Source organism: Callithrix jacchus, chromosome 16, assembly GCF_049354715.1.
Source record: "Callithrix jacchus isolate 240 chromosome 16, calJac240_pri, whole genome shotgun sequence".
NCBI lineage: Eukaryota > Metazoa > Chordata > Mammalia > Primates > Cebidae > Callithrix > Callithrix jacchus.
Genome location: NC_133517.1, coordinates 72,840,960 through 72,859,947, shown reverse-complemented (window position 1 = coordinate 72,859,947; position 18,988 = coordinate 72,840,960). Strand labels below are relative to the sequence as shown.

Genomic DNA, 18,988 nt, shown 5'->3' with positions numbered 1-18,988 from the left:
ACAACCTGCAGTGATTGATCTTTGTAGCTTTAACAAGCCGCCGGCAATAAGCCAACAGCTCCCCCTGTAATTGGGTGGGAGAAAATAGTTCCTGGTCTAAGTGCACAGACCAACCAATAACAATTTCAAAAGGGGAGACCTGATATTTCCCAGTGGGAGTGAACTGCAGAATCAGTAACACTAAGGAGAGAGCTTTAGGCCAGGATGGGTTAAAAGTTTTTGTAACTTTTGCCAGCTGTTTTTCAATGATCCCATTAGACTGTTCAACTAGCCCAGAGGACTAGGGGTGACAGGCACAGTGAAAGTGTTTTAAAATGGGCAGATTTTTAAAAACTTGTACTAGTATTCAGCAGGTAAAATGAGTGCCTGTATCACTGGATATACCTGAGGGGCAAGAGCTGGAGAAAGCCAAAAACAGTCTACCCCGATGAATCATTGTGTCTGGATTCTAATGGGTTAGATTATGTATGAAGGTTGTCTGTCTTTGCAGGGTGCTGGGTTAGGACTGGGTGTCCATTTGGACCTTTCCACAATTTTGTCCGGGGAAGTGCAATCTTGTTTCATTCATTTCCCTCTTCCAGACTCCAAGGCTGTCTTTTGTGAAAATGAGTCTGGAAAGGAGGTTTTCAGATGGGGAGGGGAACAAGGAAGGAAGACCAGGGGGAGGAGGAGGAGTGGGTTGAGTACACATAACTGAGAGAAGGAGCCACTTGCAGGGTGGCAGCTTTAGCTGCCGTATCCACTAGGTGGTTGCCATTGCTGTCTTCCATCTTGTCAGAGAAATATTCCTGGACTTTGATAATGGCTAGGGCTCAACGAGCCTAAATGGTGTCTAAGAGAAACAAGATAGTCTGTTTTTTGACACAAGAGTTTCACTCTGTCACCTAGGCTGGAGTGCAGTGGCATGATCTCAGCTCACTGCAACCTCTGCCTCTCAGGCTCAAGCAATTCTCCTCCCACGTAGCTGAAATTACAGGCGCGTGTCACCACGTCTGGCTAATTTTTGTGTTTTTTGTAGAGATGAGGTTTCACCATGTTGGCCAGGCTGGTCTCAAACTCCTGACTTCAAGTGATCCACATGCCTTGGCCAGATTGTGCTAAGGTTACAGGTGTGAGTAAGTGCTAAGATTACAGGCATGAGCGCCCGGCCTAGTCTCTGTTCTTAATAGGTTGTCCAGAGGAAGTAAAAAATCCTGTTTCTAGAGTATGCCAAAATCATGGGCAATTCCAAAGGCATATGTGCTGTCCGTATAAATGTTAGCCATTTCATCCCTGGCCAGTAGGCAGGCCCAAGTGAGGGCATGCTAATTCTAGCACTAACTCCAGGCAGTTGGCTGGAGACCTGATTCAATGGTTCCCATCAGAGAGACCACAACATAGGCTACAAAATGGAAGCCAGCAGAATTTTTGAGAAAGGGTCCCCTCCTGGGTAAGGGGGTCTCCTTTAAGTCTATATGAGGTGAGAGAAGGGGGTCTGTAAAGACAGCGCAGTCATAGGGAACATCTCCTATTAAACGCAAAAGGGTAGCTGGATTAAGGAGGTAAATTATGGTTAGGTTACAAGAGGAGGAGAAAATTATTTCATAGGAGGTCAATCAACCGGCTGAAAGATGCCCAGGTGCAAAGGGCCTAAATTGAATGAGAAACATATAAAATGAGAAGGGATTTCAGGAGTATTTTTTGGTAGCCTTGATGAAGGCTGAGGTGGTGGCAACTGCCGTCAGCACAGGAAGGAAAGCCTGGTTAAACTGGTCAGCTGTCACGGTGAAACTAAAAAAGGGGGGAAGGCTGGTCACAATGTCAGACAGTTGGCTGAAGTCAGCAGAGGAGCATTCTTTGTTTTTCATTTTGTTTTTCCAGGGCTGGTTTCTGTTTAACTTTTAGGAAAAAAGTCTGGTATTGGTTAGTAAGGGGGCCATGACCAACCTTGCATCTTGTCATGTTTGGGAATCTTAGTTTTTCACGTTTTTCTGGGGTCTACTTGGCCAAAGAGGGGGTCCATTCAGCCAGTTTAGGGGGATTAGAATTTTATTTTTATTTCACAGGACAACTAGTCCAGGTGCTTTGGCAAGTCAGTGTCATTAAAAAAAGAAATGCACTAGTAAGGGGTTGGTAAATTAAGGCTCACAAGCTACTGCCTACTTTTGTTTGCCTCTAAGCTAAGAATGACCTTCATTTTTAAATAGTTGAAGGAAATCAAAAGAATATTTTGTGATACATCCAAATTATAAGAAATTCAATGTCCATAAGTTTTACTGGTACGTGGCCACACCTATATGCATACTGTCTATCATCTGCTTTTGAATGACAAGGCGTGAGACTGGAAAAAACACAAATTGCTTTTTCCTACTGTATTCTCATACAATACTGTAAATACTTCTTTTTTTTTTTTTTTTTTTTTGAGACAGAGTTTCGCTCTTGTTACCCAGGCTGGAGTGCAATGGCGCGATCTTGGCTCACCACAACCTCCGCCTCCTGGGTTCAGGCAATTCTCCTGCCTCAGCCTCCTGAATAGCTGGGATTACTGGCACGCGCCACCATGTCCAGATAATTTTTTGTATTTTTTTTAGTAGAGATGGGGTTTCACCATGTTGACCAGGATGGTCTCGATCTCTTGATCTTGTGATCCACCCGCCTCGGCCTCCCAAAGTGCTGGGATTACAGGCTTGAGCCACCGCGCCCAGCCTTCTTTTTTTTTTTTTTTTAATAGAGATGGGGTCTCACTTTGTTGCCCAGCCTGATCTTTAACTCTTGGGTTCAAAAACTGCTCCCACCTTGGCCTCCCAAAGTGCTGGAATTACAGGCCTGAGGCACCTTGCCCAGCCATTCACTTTTGATAACAGGTATGTATGAGGTTTCCCCTCCCAATAACCAATTCTCTGACTCCAGCTGGATGTCCTACAATTTAAGTCAATTCTCACACTGCCTAATCTGGAGATAACATCAGACTGGAGAGGTCAAGGGCTCAGTGCCACAAGACTCCCCCATTTCAGATACCAATTACAAGCAGTAGGTTCCCAGGTTACCCACAACTTGTCTAACTTTGCTACAATCAGAGGTTCCCACACCCCCTTTTCAGGTTTGATCATTTGCTAGAGCAGCTCACAGAACTCAGGAAAGCACTTTATTTACTATCACCCATTCACTATAAAAAGATGCAACTCAAAAACAGCCAAGTGGAAGAGATGCATAGAGACATGGATGGGTTTTTATAGAGGCTTCAACATGTAGGTATGACTGATTAAATCATTGGCCATTAGTGAACAACTCAATCTTCAGTTCCTCTCCCCTTCCCCAGAGGTAGGAGTGGGTGGGAAGGACTGAGACTTCCCTCTCTAATCTCATGCAAACCCCATCCTGAGGCTATCTAGGAATCCCCAGCCATCAGTCATCTTAGTAGCATGCAAAAAGACACTTAGCACTTAAGAGATTCAAGAGTGTCAGGAGCTGTGCACAAAAAAATGGAAGCAGAGAACAAATATGTATTTATTATGGCATCACAGTACACAAAAGGGCAGAGTTGAATAGCTGCAATAGAGATCACATGGCCCTCAAAGTCTAAAATATTTACTATATGGCCCTTTAAAGAAAACGTTTGCAAACCTCTGCACTTGATTTTAAAAGTTAACAACCAAATGTGTGGCTCTAAATGGGATACTATTTTGGAAATGACCACCTGGTAAGGGACATTTTTCAAACAACAGGAAAAATTTGAGTACAGTTTTGGTATTAATTAAGACGAAAACTTCCTAAAATGGAAAGGTGGAGACTGTAATTGAAAAAAGCAGATTACAAGAGTAGCCTCAGTATGATCATTTTGTTTGGTATGTCTACAAAAGATCTGGAAAGATAGATATGGAGGTGTTATGTGTGATTTATAGGGACTGTTTTTGCATTGCTATAAAGGAATACCTGAGATTGGGTGATTTATAAAGAAAAGAGGTTTATTTGGCTCATGGTTCTGCAGGCTGTACAAGAGGCATGGCATCAGCATCTGTTTCTGATGAGGATCTCAGGAAGCTTCCAATCCTGGTGGAAAGAGACAGGGAGCCAGGGTGAACTCACTCACTACCATGGGGAAGCCATCAAGCCTTTCATGAGGGATCCATCCCCGTGAGTTGGACGGTGGGAAATGACTCAAACACCTCCCACTGGGCCCACCTCAATGTTGGAGAGCAAATTTCAACATAAGATTTGGAGGAGACAAATATCTAAACTATACCAGGAATGGAAAGCGATGTTTTTATTTTCACTGTTGTCTGCATTTTGCATTTTGTTCTTCACAGATATATATATATATATATTTTTGGTGTACTGTGTAGTCTAAAGATCCATGCAATAAAGACTTTGGCATATAATAGGTTGCAGGTAAAAGTATTTTTGAGAGTGGAAGAGTTTGCAAATAACACCCAGGGAATAGCATATCAAAAATTCCACTTGTGGAGAAAGAAAAGAGAGTATAAATTAGGCTAAAAAAATTCTAATGCTGGCTGGTGTCTCCATGTGTAATTCCAGCACTTTGAGAGGCGGAGGTGGAAGGACCGCTTAAGGCCAGCAATTCAAGACCAGCCTGAGCAACATAGCAAGACACTGTCTCTACAAAAAAAGATTAGCTTGGTGTGGTGGTCAGCACGTCTAGTCTCAGCTACTTGGGAGGCTGAAGCAGGAAGATCACTTGAGCCCAGGAGGTCAACGCTGGAGCCATGATCTATAAGCCACTGTACTCCAGACTATGTGACAGGGCAAGACCCTGTCTCAAAACAAACAAAAAACTCCCCACTGTTTGGGTATAGTTCTAAGGGGCAGCCACCTGTTATGCAATCAGAAAAGAGATAAATGTATAAAGATTATAATAAAATATATATATTTTTTAAAAAGATTACAATGGCCAGCTGCTCCAAACCAAAATCTAAAGTTACTCTTACAATACTAGTCTAATTTTTCATGCAATTGTCCCCTGTGAAGCTTGTTCGTGGACCAATCTTCCACGGATCTAATATGGTGTTTTTCAAAGTATTGTGCAGAACTCATTATTAGGTTAAGAAATTATTATAGTGATTCATGGGCAGAATTTTTTAAATGACACAGACCGAAAGATTAAATATCAGAGTAAGTCATATACCAAGGATAGAATGCACAGTATGATTTCATTTCTATTTTAAAAATAAAAAAACCTTGATATGTTGTATTTTTTTGAATTTTTATTTAAAAAGTAGGGAAATATATACTTTAAGCTTTTAACATGGTTACTTTAGGCTACAGGAGACTATGCAGAAAAAAATTTATTCCAATTATTTATTCCAATAAAGTCACCTTCTTTAAGAAGCCTCTTCTTGCTTATTTTATCTGCTGCTAATCCCTTTCCTAATTTTCTTATCACCAAAGCACTAAAGCCATTCATTCATACTTCGCCAAACAGCAGTCATTGCACTAAGCCTCTAAGAAAAAAAATATAAATATCAGATCTGCCTTAAGAGTTTGGTCTAGAGGGAAAGGCAGATACATAAATATTTAATTACAAATAATGTGGTAAAGAATAGAGTTATAACGATTTAAGGAATAAGTAGGCAGACAGGCAACAGAGGGAATATTTTGGCCCCAAACTGCCACTCTAAAACCTTGTCAGAAGTAATAAACAGCATGCACAAGTGCTGATAGAGCAGCCCAGGGATGAGGCTAGAGAAGTGGGCGGGACTGGACAAAGGAAGGGCTTTGTGTGGTGGTAAAGCACTTAGACTGTCCTGAGGAGAGTAAGTGAAAGATCTGAAGCAAAAGAAACATTTAGCTCATTTGTATTTTAGATACACTAAAATGGAATCTACATAGAGGATGGATTTAAGACATTAACTTGAGGCAGGGATTTGGCTGTACAGCATAAACACACTTTAAAAAACTTACGTGGCCTTTCTTTGTGCAATACTTCATGGCTCCCTCATCAATAATGCCAGCGATTAGGATGGAAAGGCTAAGACAGGACAATGTCTTATTTGAGGACCCCTTCCTAAACCCCTACCCTCGGCTTTCCCACAGCAATTTCAAAACCTTTTCCCTGGCACTTAACACATTCTCCCCTGCATTTGCTTTTGACTGTATGGTACATAGGTCTTAGATCTCCAGTCTGAAAACTGCACCACCAGATTTTACAGTTCCACAGTACTTAGCACAACGTCTTTGGGGGAAAAAAACCTGCTTAAAATAACTCACAGATCTAAATTTGTAATCCTAATCTCTCTTGTGATTGCCAGACCACATTTCCAATTGCCCAGATCTCTCTCCCTGGATGTCCTATGATTATCTCAAACTTAACCTAATCAAAATGGACCTGGGTACCTCTCCTCACCACCAAACTAGTCATGCTTCCATTTCATATTCAAGTATTTTTCCAAACCCTGAGTCATAGTTCACTCTCTACTACCTGCCGTGAACATTCAGCTGCTAAATGCTGCACACATCTCTTCCATTTCTCTTTTCCATTACCATAGTTTAAATTCTTGAAATGCTTCCTTACTTCTCCCTATTTTCCACCAAACGTACATAATTAAGCTATCAGGATTACCGTGCTAAAGCAGAGATGTGATCATTGTCATTTCCCATCTTCAAGTAGCTGGAAACCCCACAAAGACGAGGATCATTCCCATTTAAATCCCTGCAGCATTCTCCTTCTTGTTCTACTGATGCTGACTGGATCACTTTACTTGCCAAGTAACAGAATTTGTTTTTCTCCCCCTACTTGTGTTCTCTAGTTTCTCCACCAGTTGTGATGCCAGTAGAACTGAGAGCTTTGTGCCGTGTGTTCGTAGGCCAGTCCCAGGCCCACCTGAGGCGCTCGGTAACTATGATATGAACGAATGAATAGTAGAGTGAATTGGTGCCTAGAAGCGGTCATCCTCTCTGCCAAAGGCAGAGCGGAAGGACCGGGAGGTGCAGGTGGGATGAATGGGAACATAATGATTGCGTTTTTGGAGTTTTCTCTCTTTTTAAATAATTGAATACAACACACACGTTGAAAAGAGCACAAAAATTCACAACTGTCCGGCGTATCTTTCACAAGTAAATACAGGACCTAGATCAAGAATCGGAACATTATCAGCATCCAGAAACCTCCCCGCGCCCTCTTCCTTTGAGCGGCCCTTCCAACCCTTACAAAGCAGGAGGGCGCAAGTCCTGGGCCCTGTGACCTTGATGACCGACGCCTGGGACCAGTCAGAAGGACACAAGGACGGGGAAAACGTTCCTCTTACCGATAAACTTGAAGCGACTCATGACTGCGTCCGGGGCACTCCGCCGGCGAAAGCAGAAGTGGCCGCCGGCAGCTCCGCCCTTCCGGCCGGCACCGCTCCGTCACCAGCCGCAGGTATCCGGTTTCCCGACTACCTCTGCGGCCGCTGAAGGTCGGCGTAGCCATGGCGTTCTCTGCGCCCGCGGCGTTTTCCGCGCCGGTGGCCTACCTGACCCATCAGCAGAAGGTGTTGCGGCTTTATAAGCGAGCGCTGCGCCACCTCGAGTCGTGGTGTGTCCACAGGTGAGGGATGGGGACCCAGGGCTCAGGGGAGGTGACCTTGGGGGTCCCATGGAAGTGGAGAGGCCCCCCGGGTACCGGGAGGTTCAAGGGCTTCGGGACGGAATTGGAAGGCGGCCTCTAGCTCCAGAGAATCATCTCGTAGACCCGGGTTTGAATCTAGGCTTCGCCACTCATAGCCGCGAGACCTTGTAGAGTTGGTTATCCGGTCTGGGCCTTAGTATTTGAGTAAAACGAACGTAGGACCAGCGCAGAGGGTCGCAGGAAGAAATAAAGGAATGTGCCTAAAGGGGTAATTGTCACGGGTCCAGCACTCATTAATCGCCTTCTTCACGATCTTCTTCTTTCTAATATTAACAGTCATAAAATATGCATTATTTTCTTTAGTCTGCAAAACTCTAGGAGTTAGGAATTATCTTAAGCTTATTTTACAGATGAGGATATAAGCACAGCTAGTAACTTGCTTAAGGTGGTAGAGTTTGTGAGCGTCTGAGCCAGGGTTAAAATTTAGATCTGACTCCAAAGCATCATCATTCTCCCACCTCTCCCATTAGCTTTTCTCTTTTTAGCTTCATCAAGTCCTTTTCATCTTTTTTCACCTCTTACATAATTCTCCTTCCTCCTTTATCCATCCAAGACTAGTCTTAGAACATAGTGTTAAAATGTGTAGATTTTGATAACCTAAATTCAATGCATGGTGGGCTAACAACCCAAGATGTGTGAATGCTAGGCCTCCACTCCACTCTTATGACTCCCTAAACCTAGTTTCATAGGAAGGGCTTCTGGGAAAAATCTCTAAACTGTGGAAAATGGAGTAGGCCTGGAAGAATTGCAAAGGGTATCCTTGAAGCCCAGATTACATTGTATATGACTATTAGAAAATCACAGACATGCTTATCTTGATTTGGCAGGAAGATGGCCAAGTACAATGTGGTGGGATTGTTACTTTCCTCCTTGAGTTTTCCTTATTTATTGACAGAATTTGCAATTAAGATTCTATGCTCTATGCTAAATATGTAAATCTTAGTAAATCTGCTGCAGCAGCTCATGGATTAGTAGGGGAAATGTAAACTAATCGATGATGAAGGAAGTTGAGCCTTCAAGGATTCAGGTATCCCAACCCAAATGATAAATGTTTGAGGTGATGAATATCCTAATTACCCTGATTTGATCATTATACATTATATATGTATTAAAATATCACATGTACCCCATAAATAGGTACAATTATTATGTGCCAAAAAAAGTATAACATGAAAAAAAGAATTCAAGCAATACTGAACTACAGCTGGGAATACTAAAGTCCTTAGTCCTAGAGGAAAATGATATAAACTAGCTACTGTGACAGGTATGGCTCAACATTTTTTAGATCTGACATTCTTTCTCAATCCTTACCTTAATTTCTTCTTCATAGTGCTGTTTTCTGTGGTTTCATCTTAGGCTTACTGTGTTGCTGTATGTACTCTGGGCAGCCTCGTTAAGTGCTGGGACTTGAGTCACCACCTGGGCTCATTTGTCCCTAGAGCTATAGTTTGAATTGTTTGTTAGATCATAGACTGTTAGCTAGGAACGGTGGCTCACGCCTGTAATACCAGCACTTTAGGAGACCGTAGCGGGTGGATCACCTGAAGTCAGGAGTTTGAGATCAGACTGGCCAACATAGTGAAACCTTGTCTGTACTAAAAATACAAAAGTTAGCTAGGCGTGGTGGCGGGTGCCTGTAATCCCCGCTACTCGGGAGGCTGAGGCAGAAGAATTGCTTGAACCTGGGAGGTGGAGGTTGCAGTGAGCCAGTATCACATCATTGTACTCCAGCCTGGGCAATAAGAGTGAAACTCTGTCTCAAAAAATAATAATAATAAAAATTTTAAAAGATCAACTGTTCTCTGAAACTCAGTTTAGCTAAATTCTTTGATATCAAACTTGTTTTCTTATCACTCCCCATTCTGTTTTCCTAAATTCCCAATGGTATCATTGATAACTTAGTTATCCAGCCTTTTTTTTTTTTTTTTTTTTTTTTTGAGACAGAGTCTTGCTTTGTTGCCAGGCGCCAGGCTGGAGTGCAGTGGTCTGATAGCTCACTGCCACCTCCACCTCCGAGGTTCAAGCAATTCTCCTGCCTCAGCCTCCTGAGTAGCTGGGACTACAGGTGCCCACCACTATGCCCAGCTAATTTTTGTATTTTTAGTAGAGATGGGGTTTCATCATGTTGGCCAGGATGGTCTCAACCTCTTGACCTCGTGATCCGCCTGCCTCAGCCTCCCAAAGTGCTGGGATTACAGGCGTGAGCCACCTCGCCCGGCCTATCCAGCTTTAATGATTAGAATTGTTCTCAAGTATTTGCTCCTTACTCCTTTGCCAATAACACATATACTCATATACCATGTATAACTGGACACTGGTTTTGGTAAATTCTCTTTCCAGTATGATATTAGTAACTGACATTGTTGAGCACTTGGGATGTGTCAGGCACTTTTTGAAGTGTGTTTATATGTTTATCTTATTGAATCTTTATGACAACCTTAAGATATACACCTTGTTACTATCACTATTTTATAGGGGAGGAACCTGTGGCCTAGAAGACTATTTTTTTCTTTTTTTTTTTTTTTGAGACGAAGTTTTACTCTTGTTGCCCAGCTGAAGTGCAATGGTGTGATCTCAGCTCACTGCAACCTCCACCTCCTGGGTTTAAGCAACTGTCCTGCCTCAGCCTTCCCAGTAGCTGGGATTACCGGCATGCACCACCATACCCAGCTGATTTTTGTGTGTGTATATAATATTTTTTTTTTCACTCTTGTTGCCTGGCTGCAGTGCAATGGCACAATCTTGGCTCACTGCAACCTCCGCTTCCCAGGTTCAAGCAATTCTCCTGCCTCAGGCTCCCAAGTAGCTGGTATTATAGGTGCCCACCACCAAGCCCAGCTAATTTTTGTATTTTTAGTAGAGATGGGGTTTCACCATGTTGGCCAGGCTGGTCTCAAACTCCTGACTTCAGGTGATCCACCCAGTTGGGCCTCCCAAAGTTGCTGGGATTATAGGTGTGAGCCACTACGCCTGGCCAGAAGACATTAACTTACCCCAGATTACACAGGTAGTAGTGGCAGAGCTCTCCATACAGTCTGATTGGAGAGCCCGTTCTCGTAACTTGGAAGTCTAAATGTCTCTCAATGTCTCTCCTGTCTCCTGTCACCATCACAGCTCCCTGAATGGACTTTCAGGCCATTGTCATCTTTGTCCTAGATTATTGTCAAAACCTCCTAACTGATCTTTGCCCACTTTCTTTAGAACTTGACCTTATCTTGCCTAAGGTTATGCCGCTAGTGTCAGAGTCAGGATACAAACTCAGCTCTGTATGAGCCAAGCAGTACTGTTTCTGCCAAGTCATACCTTTCTTGTTCATCTTTCTGTCTCCAGAATTTAGCATAGTGACTAGCACAAGATAGAAGCAAATGGACGAAGTTGTCATTTGATGAATACTGAATGATCCTACAGAGGTTCTATAGCTTCTCTGTTTTGCGAATTCTTTTTTGTTTGTTTAAATCCTCTTTCCATTGTTGGATGTAAGGGGGGAATGGTTAGGCTGTGTATTTAATACAGTATTTTTTTGCTGCTGCTGTTTGGTGGGCTTGAAACAGCTGCTCGATTGGCAGGGTTGGGGGAAGTCCACTGTTCATCCAAAAGGTATCAGGAATGTAGCCTCCTGTCAGATAGCAACACTGACCACGTCAGTAGGTGACATTTCTAATCCTCAAAATCATCTTGGTTTAAGGGACAAGTACCGATACTTCGCTTGTTTGATGAGAGCCCGGTTTGAAGAACATAAGAATGAAAAGGATATGGTGAAGGCCACCCTGCTGCTGAAGGAGGCCGAGGAAGAATTCTGGTACCGTCAGCATCCACAGCCATACATCTTCCCTGACTCTCCTGGGGGTACCTCATATGAGAGATACGAGTGTTACAAGGTAGGTGAGAGTTAATGATGACTGCCTTCTGAGAGATGAGACTTTGTTTCTCCAGTCCCAAACCTCAGCCTTAGAAATCACTTGCCCTTTGAGGGGCAGCTAGGAGACTTCCTTCCTAACAGTTGTCAAATGCAGGCCTACCTCACTTTATTGCATGTTGTTTTATTGTGCTTTGCAGATATATTTTTACAAATTGAAGGTTTGTGGCAACCCCATGCTGAGCAAGTCTGTGGGCTCACATTTTTCCAACAGCATGTGCTCACTTCATGTCTCTGTTTCCCAGTTTGGCAGTTCTTGGAGTATTTCAGACTTATTATTGCTCTATCTGTTGTGGTGAACTGTGATCAGTCACCTTTGATGTTACTATTGTAATTGTTTTGGAGCGTCATAAACCATGCCCGTATAAGACAGCAGACTTCATCGATAAATGTTGTATGTGTGCTAACTGTTTAACCAACCAATAGTTCCTCTGCCTCTATCCCTCTCCTCAGGGCTTCCTATTCCCTAAGACACAGCAACACTGAAATTAGGATAATTAACCACCATACCGTAGCTTCTAAGTGTTCAAGTGAAAGGAAGAGTTACATGTCTCTCACTTTAAATCCGTTGCACATCTCTTACTTTAAATCAAAAGCTAGAAATGAATAAGCTTAGTGAGGAAGGCATGTTGAAAGCCAAGGTAGGCAGAAAGCTAGGCCTCTTGCGCTAGTTAGCCAAGTTGTGAATGCAAAGGAAGTTAAAAGTACTACTCCAGTGAACACACAAATGATAAGTGAAACAGTCTTATTGCTGATACGGAGAAAGTTTTAGTAGTTGGGACAAAAGATCAGCCACAACATTCTCTTAAGCCAAAGCCCAATCCAGAGCAAGCCTTTAACTCTTCATATCTGTGAAGGCTGAGAGAGATGAGGAAGTTGCAGAAAAAAAGTTGGAACCTAGTAGAGATTAGTCCATGAGGTTTAAGGAAAGAATCCATCTGTATAACACAAATGTGCAAGCTGAAGCAGCAAGTTCTGGTGGAAAAGCTGCAGCAAGGTATTACACAAAATCTAGCTATGATAGTTGATGAAGGTAGCTATACTCAACAACAGATTTTCAGTGGAGATTAGTAGCCTTTTATTGGAAGAAGATACCATCTAGAACTTTCATAGTTAGAAGTCACTGCCTGGTTTTAAAAGTTCAAGAACAGGCTGACTCTTGTTAGGGGCTTATGCAGCTGGTGATTTTAAGTTGAAGCCATTGTTCATTTGCCATTCTGAATATCCTAGAGCCCTTAAGAATTTGCTAACCCTACTCTACCTGTGCCCTAGAAATGGAATAACAAAGCCTGAATTACAGCACCTCTCTATACAGCATGGTTTACTGAATCTTTCAAGCCCACTGTTGAGACCTGCTACCATGTCTGCTATCACAACATCCATTCTGCATCCCATGGATCAAGGAGTAATTTCAACTTGCAAGTCTTATTATTTAAGAAATATATTTTGCGAAGTTATAGTTGCCATAAATAGTGATTCCTCTGATGGATCTGGGCAAAATAAAATTTTCTGGAAAGGAAATTTTCTGGAAAGAATTCATTCTAAATGCCACTAAGGATATTTATGATTCATGGGAGGAGATCAAAATATCAATTTTAACGGGGGTTGGAAGAAGTTGATTCCAACCCTTGTGCATGACTTTGAAGGGCTCAAGATCAAGGAGTGATTTCAAAGTTACAGTTGCCATAGATAGTGATTCTGCTGATGGATCTGGGCAAAGTAAAATTTTCTGGAGAGAATTCACCATTCTAAATGCCACTAAGGATATTTATGATTCGTGGGAGGAGATCAAAATATCAGCTTTAACGGGATTGGAAGAAGTTAATTCCAACCCTTGTGCATGACTTTGGAAGGAAGTAACTCCAGATGCTGTGGAAATAGCAAGAGAGCCAGAATAGAAGTTGATCCTGAAGTTGTGACTAAGTTGCTGCAATCTCATGATAAATCTTGAACAGATGAGGAGTTTGAGTTTGAGGAATTGCTTTTTTTTTTTTTTTTTTTTTTTTTTTGAGATGGATTCTCGCTCTGTTGCCAGGCTGAAGTGTAGTGGCACAATCTTGGCTCACTAACCTCTGCCTCCTGGGTTCAAGCGATTCTCCTGCCTCAGCCTCCCAAGTAGCTGAGACTACAGGCGTGTGCCACCACGCCCTGCTAATTTCTGTATATTTAGTAGACACAGGATTTCACCATGTTGGCCAGGGTGGTCTCGATCTCCAGACCTCATGATCCACCTGCTTCAGCCTCCCAAAGTGCTGGGATTACAACTGTCAGCCATTACTCCTGGCCAGAGTTACTGCTTAGAGATGAATCAAGAAAATGATTTCTTGAGATGGAGTCTCCTGGTGAAGATTTTTGTGAACATTGATGAAATGATAAAAAGGGCTTTGAATAGTTCAACTTAGTTGATTAAGCAGCAGCAGGGTTTGAGAGGATTGACTCCAGTTTTGCAAAAAGTTCTTCTGTGGGTAAAATGCTATCAAATGGCATCATATACTAGAAAAATGTTTGGTGAAAGGAAGAGTCAATTCATGTGGCAAACCTCATTGTTATTTTAGGAAATTGCCAAAGCCACTCCCACCGTTAGCAGCCATCAGCCTGATTAGTCAGCAGCCATCAACATTGGCACAATACTCTCCACCAGTAAAAAGATTGATTTGCTGAAGGCTTAGGTGATTGTTGACAGTTTTTATCAATAACGTATTCATTTTGTTTTTGTTTTGGAGATAGGGTCTCCCTCTGTTGCCCAGGCTGGAGTGCAATGCCATGATCATAGCTCACTATAGCCTGGACCCCCTGGGCTGAAGCAGTCCTCCTGTCCTAGCCAACCACGTAGTTAAGAATACAGGTGCACACCACCACATCTAGCTAATTTGTTTTATTTTTTGTAGAGATGAGCCTTGCTTGTTGTCCAGGCTGGTCTCAAACTCCTCCCCTCATAGAATCTCCCTACCTTGGCCTTCAAAGCGCTGAGACTAAAGGAGGGAGCCACCTCACCCAACCCATGATGTATTTTTAAATTTTGTACATTTAAAAAAATTTTTTTTATTTTAGTAGAGACAGAGTTTCACCATGTTGGCCAGGATGGTCTCGATCTTCTGACCTCGTGATCCACCCACCTAGGCCTCCCAAAGTGCTGGGATTGCAGGTGTGAGCCACTGCACCCAGCCCCCATTTTATACGTTTTTAATGTATATTATGTGAGGTTTGCCACATCAATTGACTCTTCCTTTCACGAAATATTTCTATAGTGTGTGATACCATTTGATAGCATTTTACCCACAGAATAACTTCTTTCAAAATTGGAGTCAATCGTCTCAAACCCTGCTGCTGCTTAATCAACTAAGTTTAACTATTCAAAGTCCTTTTTGTCATTTCATCAATGTTCACAAAATCTTCACTATACTATAGTCTATTAAGGACTCCATCTCAATAGACATCATAATGCTATTGGACACTTAACAGACTATAGTATGGTATAAAATGATTTTTGTATGCACTGGGAAACTGAAACAAGCTGACTTGCTTTATTGTGATATTTGCTATATTGCAGTGGTCTGGAACGAAACCCACAGTATCTGTAAGGTGTGCCTGGACTGGTTTTTAGGTGTCGAGTTTTCTCTCTCTGAGATGTCATTAAGACTTTTCTTTCTACATTCAAATTTAAGGTCATACAGTATACTTTTTACTGTAACAAAGTTCATTTTAAAGTTAACCAACTTGGATTGGTGCTTAATATTTCTGAGATACTAAGAGTCCCAAGTAAGGTAAGACTACCCTGAATGTTTAGAGAAGGCAGGTAGGAGAAGAATGATGCCAGTTCTCCCTGGACTGATGATGGTGCTATTTTTCAGCACCATCTTCGATTCTAAGGCATTTTCTTTTATCTTCGGTTCCTGCTTATCCTCTGCTGTTCCTTGCTTAGAGTCAAACAGTCTGGTAGTTGGAGTGGTTATAAAAATGTGCCTCAATCTTTGTCTTATGTCTCCTGAGCAAGCCCTGTCAGTGATATATAAATGTGTCCTGTGGATTGATACCATGATTTCCTCTCCTGACAGCTTCCTGAAAACTGCTTGGATGCCTGGCATCCTTCCGAGAAGGCAATGTATCCTGATTACTTTGCCAAGAGAGAAAAGTGGAAGAAACTGCGGAGAGAAAGCTGGGAACGAGAGGTGCGTCTTACTCGTACTTTGTTATTGCTTGGCTACGTAGATGGAGTCAGGTTTTGTTCCCCACATGCAGAGGTCCAGATTCCTGCCATGACAGTTATTCTGGGATCTTGCTTCTCAGATATATGTTAGTATCTAAGTGTATCAATGTAACGTAACCACCTTCCAAATAGGTTAAAGTGCAAACCTTGGTCTTTTTAGCTTTGTCTTTGATTTTGCTTCGGATCTTCTCTTTAGTCCTTTGCCCGACTTTCTTGCCTTCTACTGTCCCTTAACCTTCCTTTCCACTAGAGTCTTAGGCATTTTTCAGTCATGTTAGGATGATCAGTTCTATTTTTAAAAGCTCAATCTTGCTGTAGTGTGAATACATTGGAGAGGGGAAGAGGAGATGCAGAGACCCTTCTCGGATTATTGCAGAAGTGTGGTCAAAATGTTGTCATGACCCGCACTAGGGTAGATGAAGTGGACATGGAAGGAAGTCGACTCAGGACATCGTTTGGAGGGATGTGATGACTGACTGGATGTTGGGGTGGGCGAGGGACAGGGAGGAATTAAGAATGGTTTCCAGGGCAGGGTGTGGTGGCTCACGCCTGTAGTCCCAGCTACTTGGAAGGCTGAGGCAGGAGAATTGCTTGAACCCAGGAGGTGGAGGTTGCAGTGAGCTGATATTGTACCACTGCACTCCAGCCTGGGCAACAGAGCAAGACTGCATCTCAAAAAAAAAGAGAGAGAGAGAGAGAGAGAATGGTTTCTGGGTTTTAAGCTTTAACATCTGGAATTGGTGGTGATTTTTACTGAGATAGGGAAGATGGGGAAGGGCGCACAGGTGTCAGAGCAGCAATCAAGAATTCATTTTGGAAGTCTGCAGTTTGAGAATCCTGTGAAACATCAAGTGCACATGTCAGAAGGCAACTTTAGATGTGGAAATCTTGAACTCCAAGGAGAGATTTGGCCTAGAAGCAGAAACTTGGAAGATTTCAGTTTTAAAAGCCATGGAGAGATGTATGGAATCCGTAGGAGAGATTGTAGAGAAAGAAGAAAAGAAGAAAGGATTCTTTGTCCATTATAATTGGGCAAAAGATTGTATATAAATACATTTGGGTTAGAAGTCTTGAAGATGTCAGACTTCTGTGATAGCTTCATTTTTCGAGTGAAATAAGAGGAAAAGCCAGTAAGTGGGGGCAGCATATTTGGAGAACATAGACAAGGTGTGATAGTCATTCATAGGGAGAGGAAGAGCTTGCTGGAGAGTAGGATGGCCAGGTAGTGAAGGCCCATTTGAGGTTGGGAATAATTAGTGAGTTTTGACTCCGATTTGCTTTAGTATCTTCTCTCTTTAGCAATGGGCACAGGCCTGAGGGTAAATGATTTGGTTTGTCTGTTGCTCAGAGAGTGACAAGGAACTTGAGGTTATTTGAAAAGGAGCTATTGTCATGATGGAATCTAAGCTAGATTTAAAAAAATAAAAATCGAGCCAGGGGAGGCAGATGCAGATGCAGAGAGGGAAGGCCAAGCTGGGAGGATCTGTGATAATCTTTCACAGAGGCATTTAAACAAATGAGTGGGAAAGAGAGAGCGTGGCTGGATAATGGGATATTTGAAGTCATGATTTTGCAAGTTGTGCTGGTTCTGGTGATGACACCCAGGATATTGACCTTTGACAGTGTTGGGCCGAGGAGGAGCAGAAGGAAGGGCACTGTGGCCAGAGGGCAATGTTTTGTCAGAAATGTCTCAGTGTTTAGAAGCTTAAAGCATATTCATGGTGAGCCACCGCAGGTTCATTCTGCAGTTGATCACTGGGATAACTTCTCAAACAATTCCTCCTTTCCATATTCCATCACTTCAACATCATGAAGCAGCACATGTCTGGAGGCCCAGCGCAGCCACACTCCAGGGCAGAACTGGGCATATTTTTACATGTGATTTTGAGTTTTTTGTCCTTGGTTGCTAGGAAGAGGGCTTACAATGAACATCCCCAACATATTATGAACTGAGGTTTCTTAATGCATGGTACTTTTGGAGAACACTTAACTGAGACACAAAAATAAATATTTTTCTGGTCAGTGGGCAGGAGACTGTGACAAGGAGAACTGCAATGGTAGTTGTCATGTTTCTGTCTACAGGATAAGAGGAGGTCCAGGTATATAAGGAGGTGATGAAAAGGAGGGGAAAGAATAGGAAGGGTAGGTTTTGCTATTTAAAAGAATGGGAAAACCCTTACGGAGACTTTTCTGTGTGGGTATGAAAATAAAGCAGGTTTATGTAAAAAACACTTTTCATTGTTGAGATCAGATAGTGTGTAAAAATGTCAGTGACACACCATAGAAATAAAGCTGACCCTTCACTGCAGATTTTTATAGTCAATTAGATTCCTTTGGTAATTATTCCTTCCTTGCCTCCTTCTAGATTAAGCAGCTGGAGGAGGAAACGCCACCTGGTGGTCCTCTGACTGAAGCTTTGCCTCCTGCTCGAAAGGAAGGTGATTTGCCCCCACTGTGGTGGCATATTGTGACCAGACCCCGGGAACGGCCGGTGTAGAGAGAAATACGTTACAGGACATACACTTGCCCTAATAAAAAATCTTTCATGCTTGCAAGTGAAATACATTACCGAACATACACTTGCCCTAATAAAAAAATGAGTGAAATGGTCTGGTATGACTGATGTTCTTTTAAGAATTACCATGATGCCAAATGACTGTACCACTGTCACTGTTTCATCAGTTGTGCATGTAAAGAAAATGACGGGACATGTAGTCAGTGAGCTGTGTTACCCTCTGCAATAAATCTGATAGCACATGTTACCAGTAAGGAAAAACTGAGGCAGAACCAGACACACCATTTATTCAGGACTGAGGTGAATAAACTCTTAGTCAGAGGCCTAATTAGCTATGGGGATTAGAAGGAATAAACAAAGGCAAGAACAGAAATACTTAGGACTTAAAAATAACCTTTTTGGTTTTCTAAAGATTTCACTAACGGAATTTTAGTTTTTATTAGAACTCTCCCTAAGTAGTACATAGTCAACAAATAAGCAGAGAATTTGTGGCGTTCTCTCAGGGGTGGAGGTTTGATGGTTGGGGGGTCCAATCTGGGATGAAACTTTTTGTGGCATTTACTTTAGAACCAGTTTTCCAGCTTTGTAGCTTGGATTGTCTGCAGACTCAAAGGTAAGGGTGTAACAGAACTCCTTAAATGTTTCAAAAGCTTTGTTTGTTGTTTTTTAAAGATAAAGCAGTTTTTAAAACTGTCAACCTAAAACAGCTGCTTTTAGTTCTTGATACCTCATTAGATAGGACTGTTT

General features: G+C 42.3%; 2 protein-coding genes across 5 annotated transcripts in view; one reads left to right on the top strand and one right to left on the bottom strand.

Annotated features, from left to right (window-relative positions):
• TATDN1 (TatD DNase domain containing 1) overlaps positions 1 to 7,301 on the bottom strand; it is a 48,608-nt gene extending 41,307 nt beyond the window's left edge. For 2 of the 4 annotated variants that reach the window (XM_078353227.1, XM_078353229.1), the window contains exons 1-2: positions 7,242 to 7,301; positions 3,913 to 4,029 (exon numbers count right to left, since the gene is read on the bottom strand). In XM_078353227.1, coding sequence (XP_078209353.1) covers positions 3,913 to 3,994 — 82 coding nt within the window. In that variant the 5' untranslated portion in view covers positions 3,995 to 4,029; positions 7,242 to 7,301. Of the gene's footprint in view, positions 1 to 3,912; positions 4,030 to 7,144 lie in introns of all 4 variants that reach the window. The other 2 variants (XM_078353228.1, XM_002759240.7) reach the window with 2 other exon arrangements.
• Positions 7,302 to 7,368: 67 nt separating this feature from the next.
• NDUFB9 (NADH:ubiquinone oxidoreductase subunit B9) lies at positions 7,369 to 18,332 on the top strand. Its single transcript, XM_002759243.7, has 4 exons — positions 7,369 to 7,522; positions 11,289 to 11,481; positions 15,575 to 15,688; positions 18,092 to 18,332. Exons 1-4 carry the CDS (start codon positions 7,404 to 7,406, stop codon positions 18,221 to 18,223), a joined length of 558 nt encoding a protein of 185 aa, XP_002759289.1. The 5' UTR covers positions 7,369 to 7,403; the 3' UTR covers positions 18,224 to 18,332.
• Positions 18,333 to 18,988: the final 656 nt, after the last annotated feature.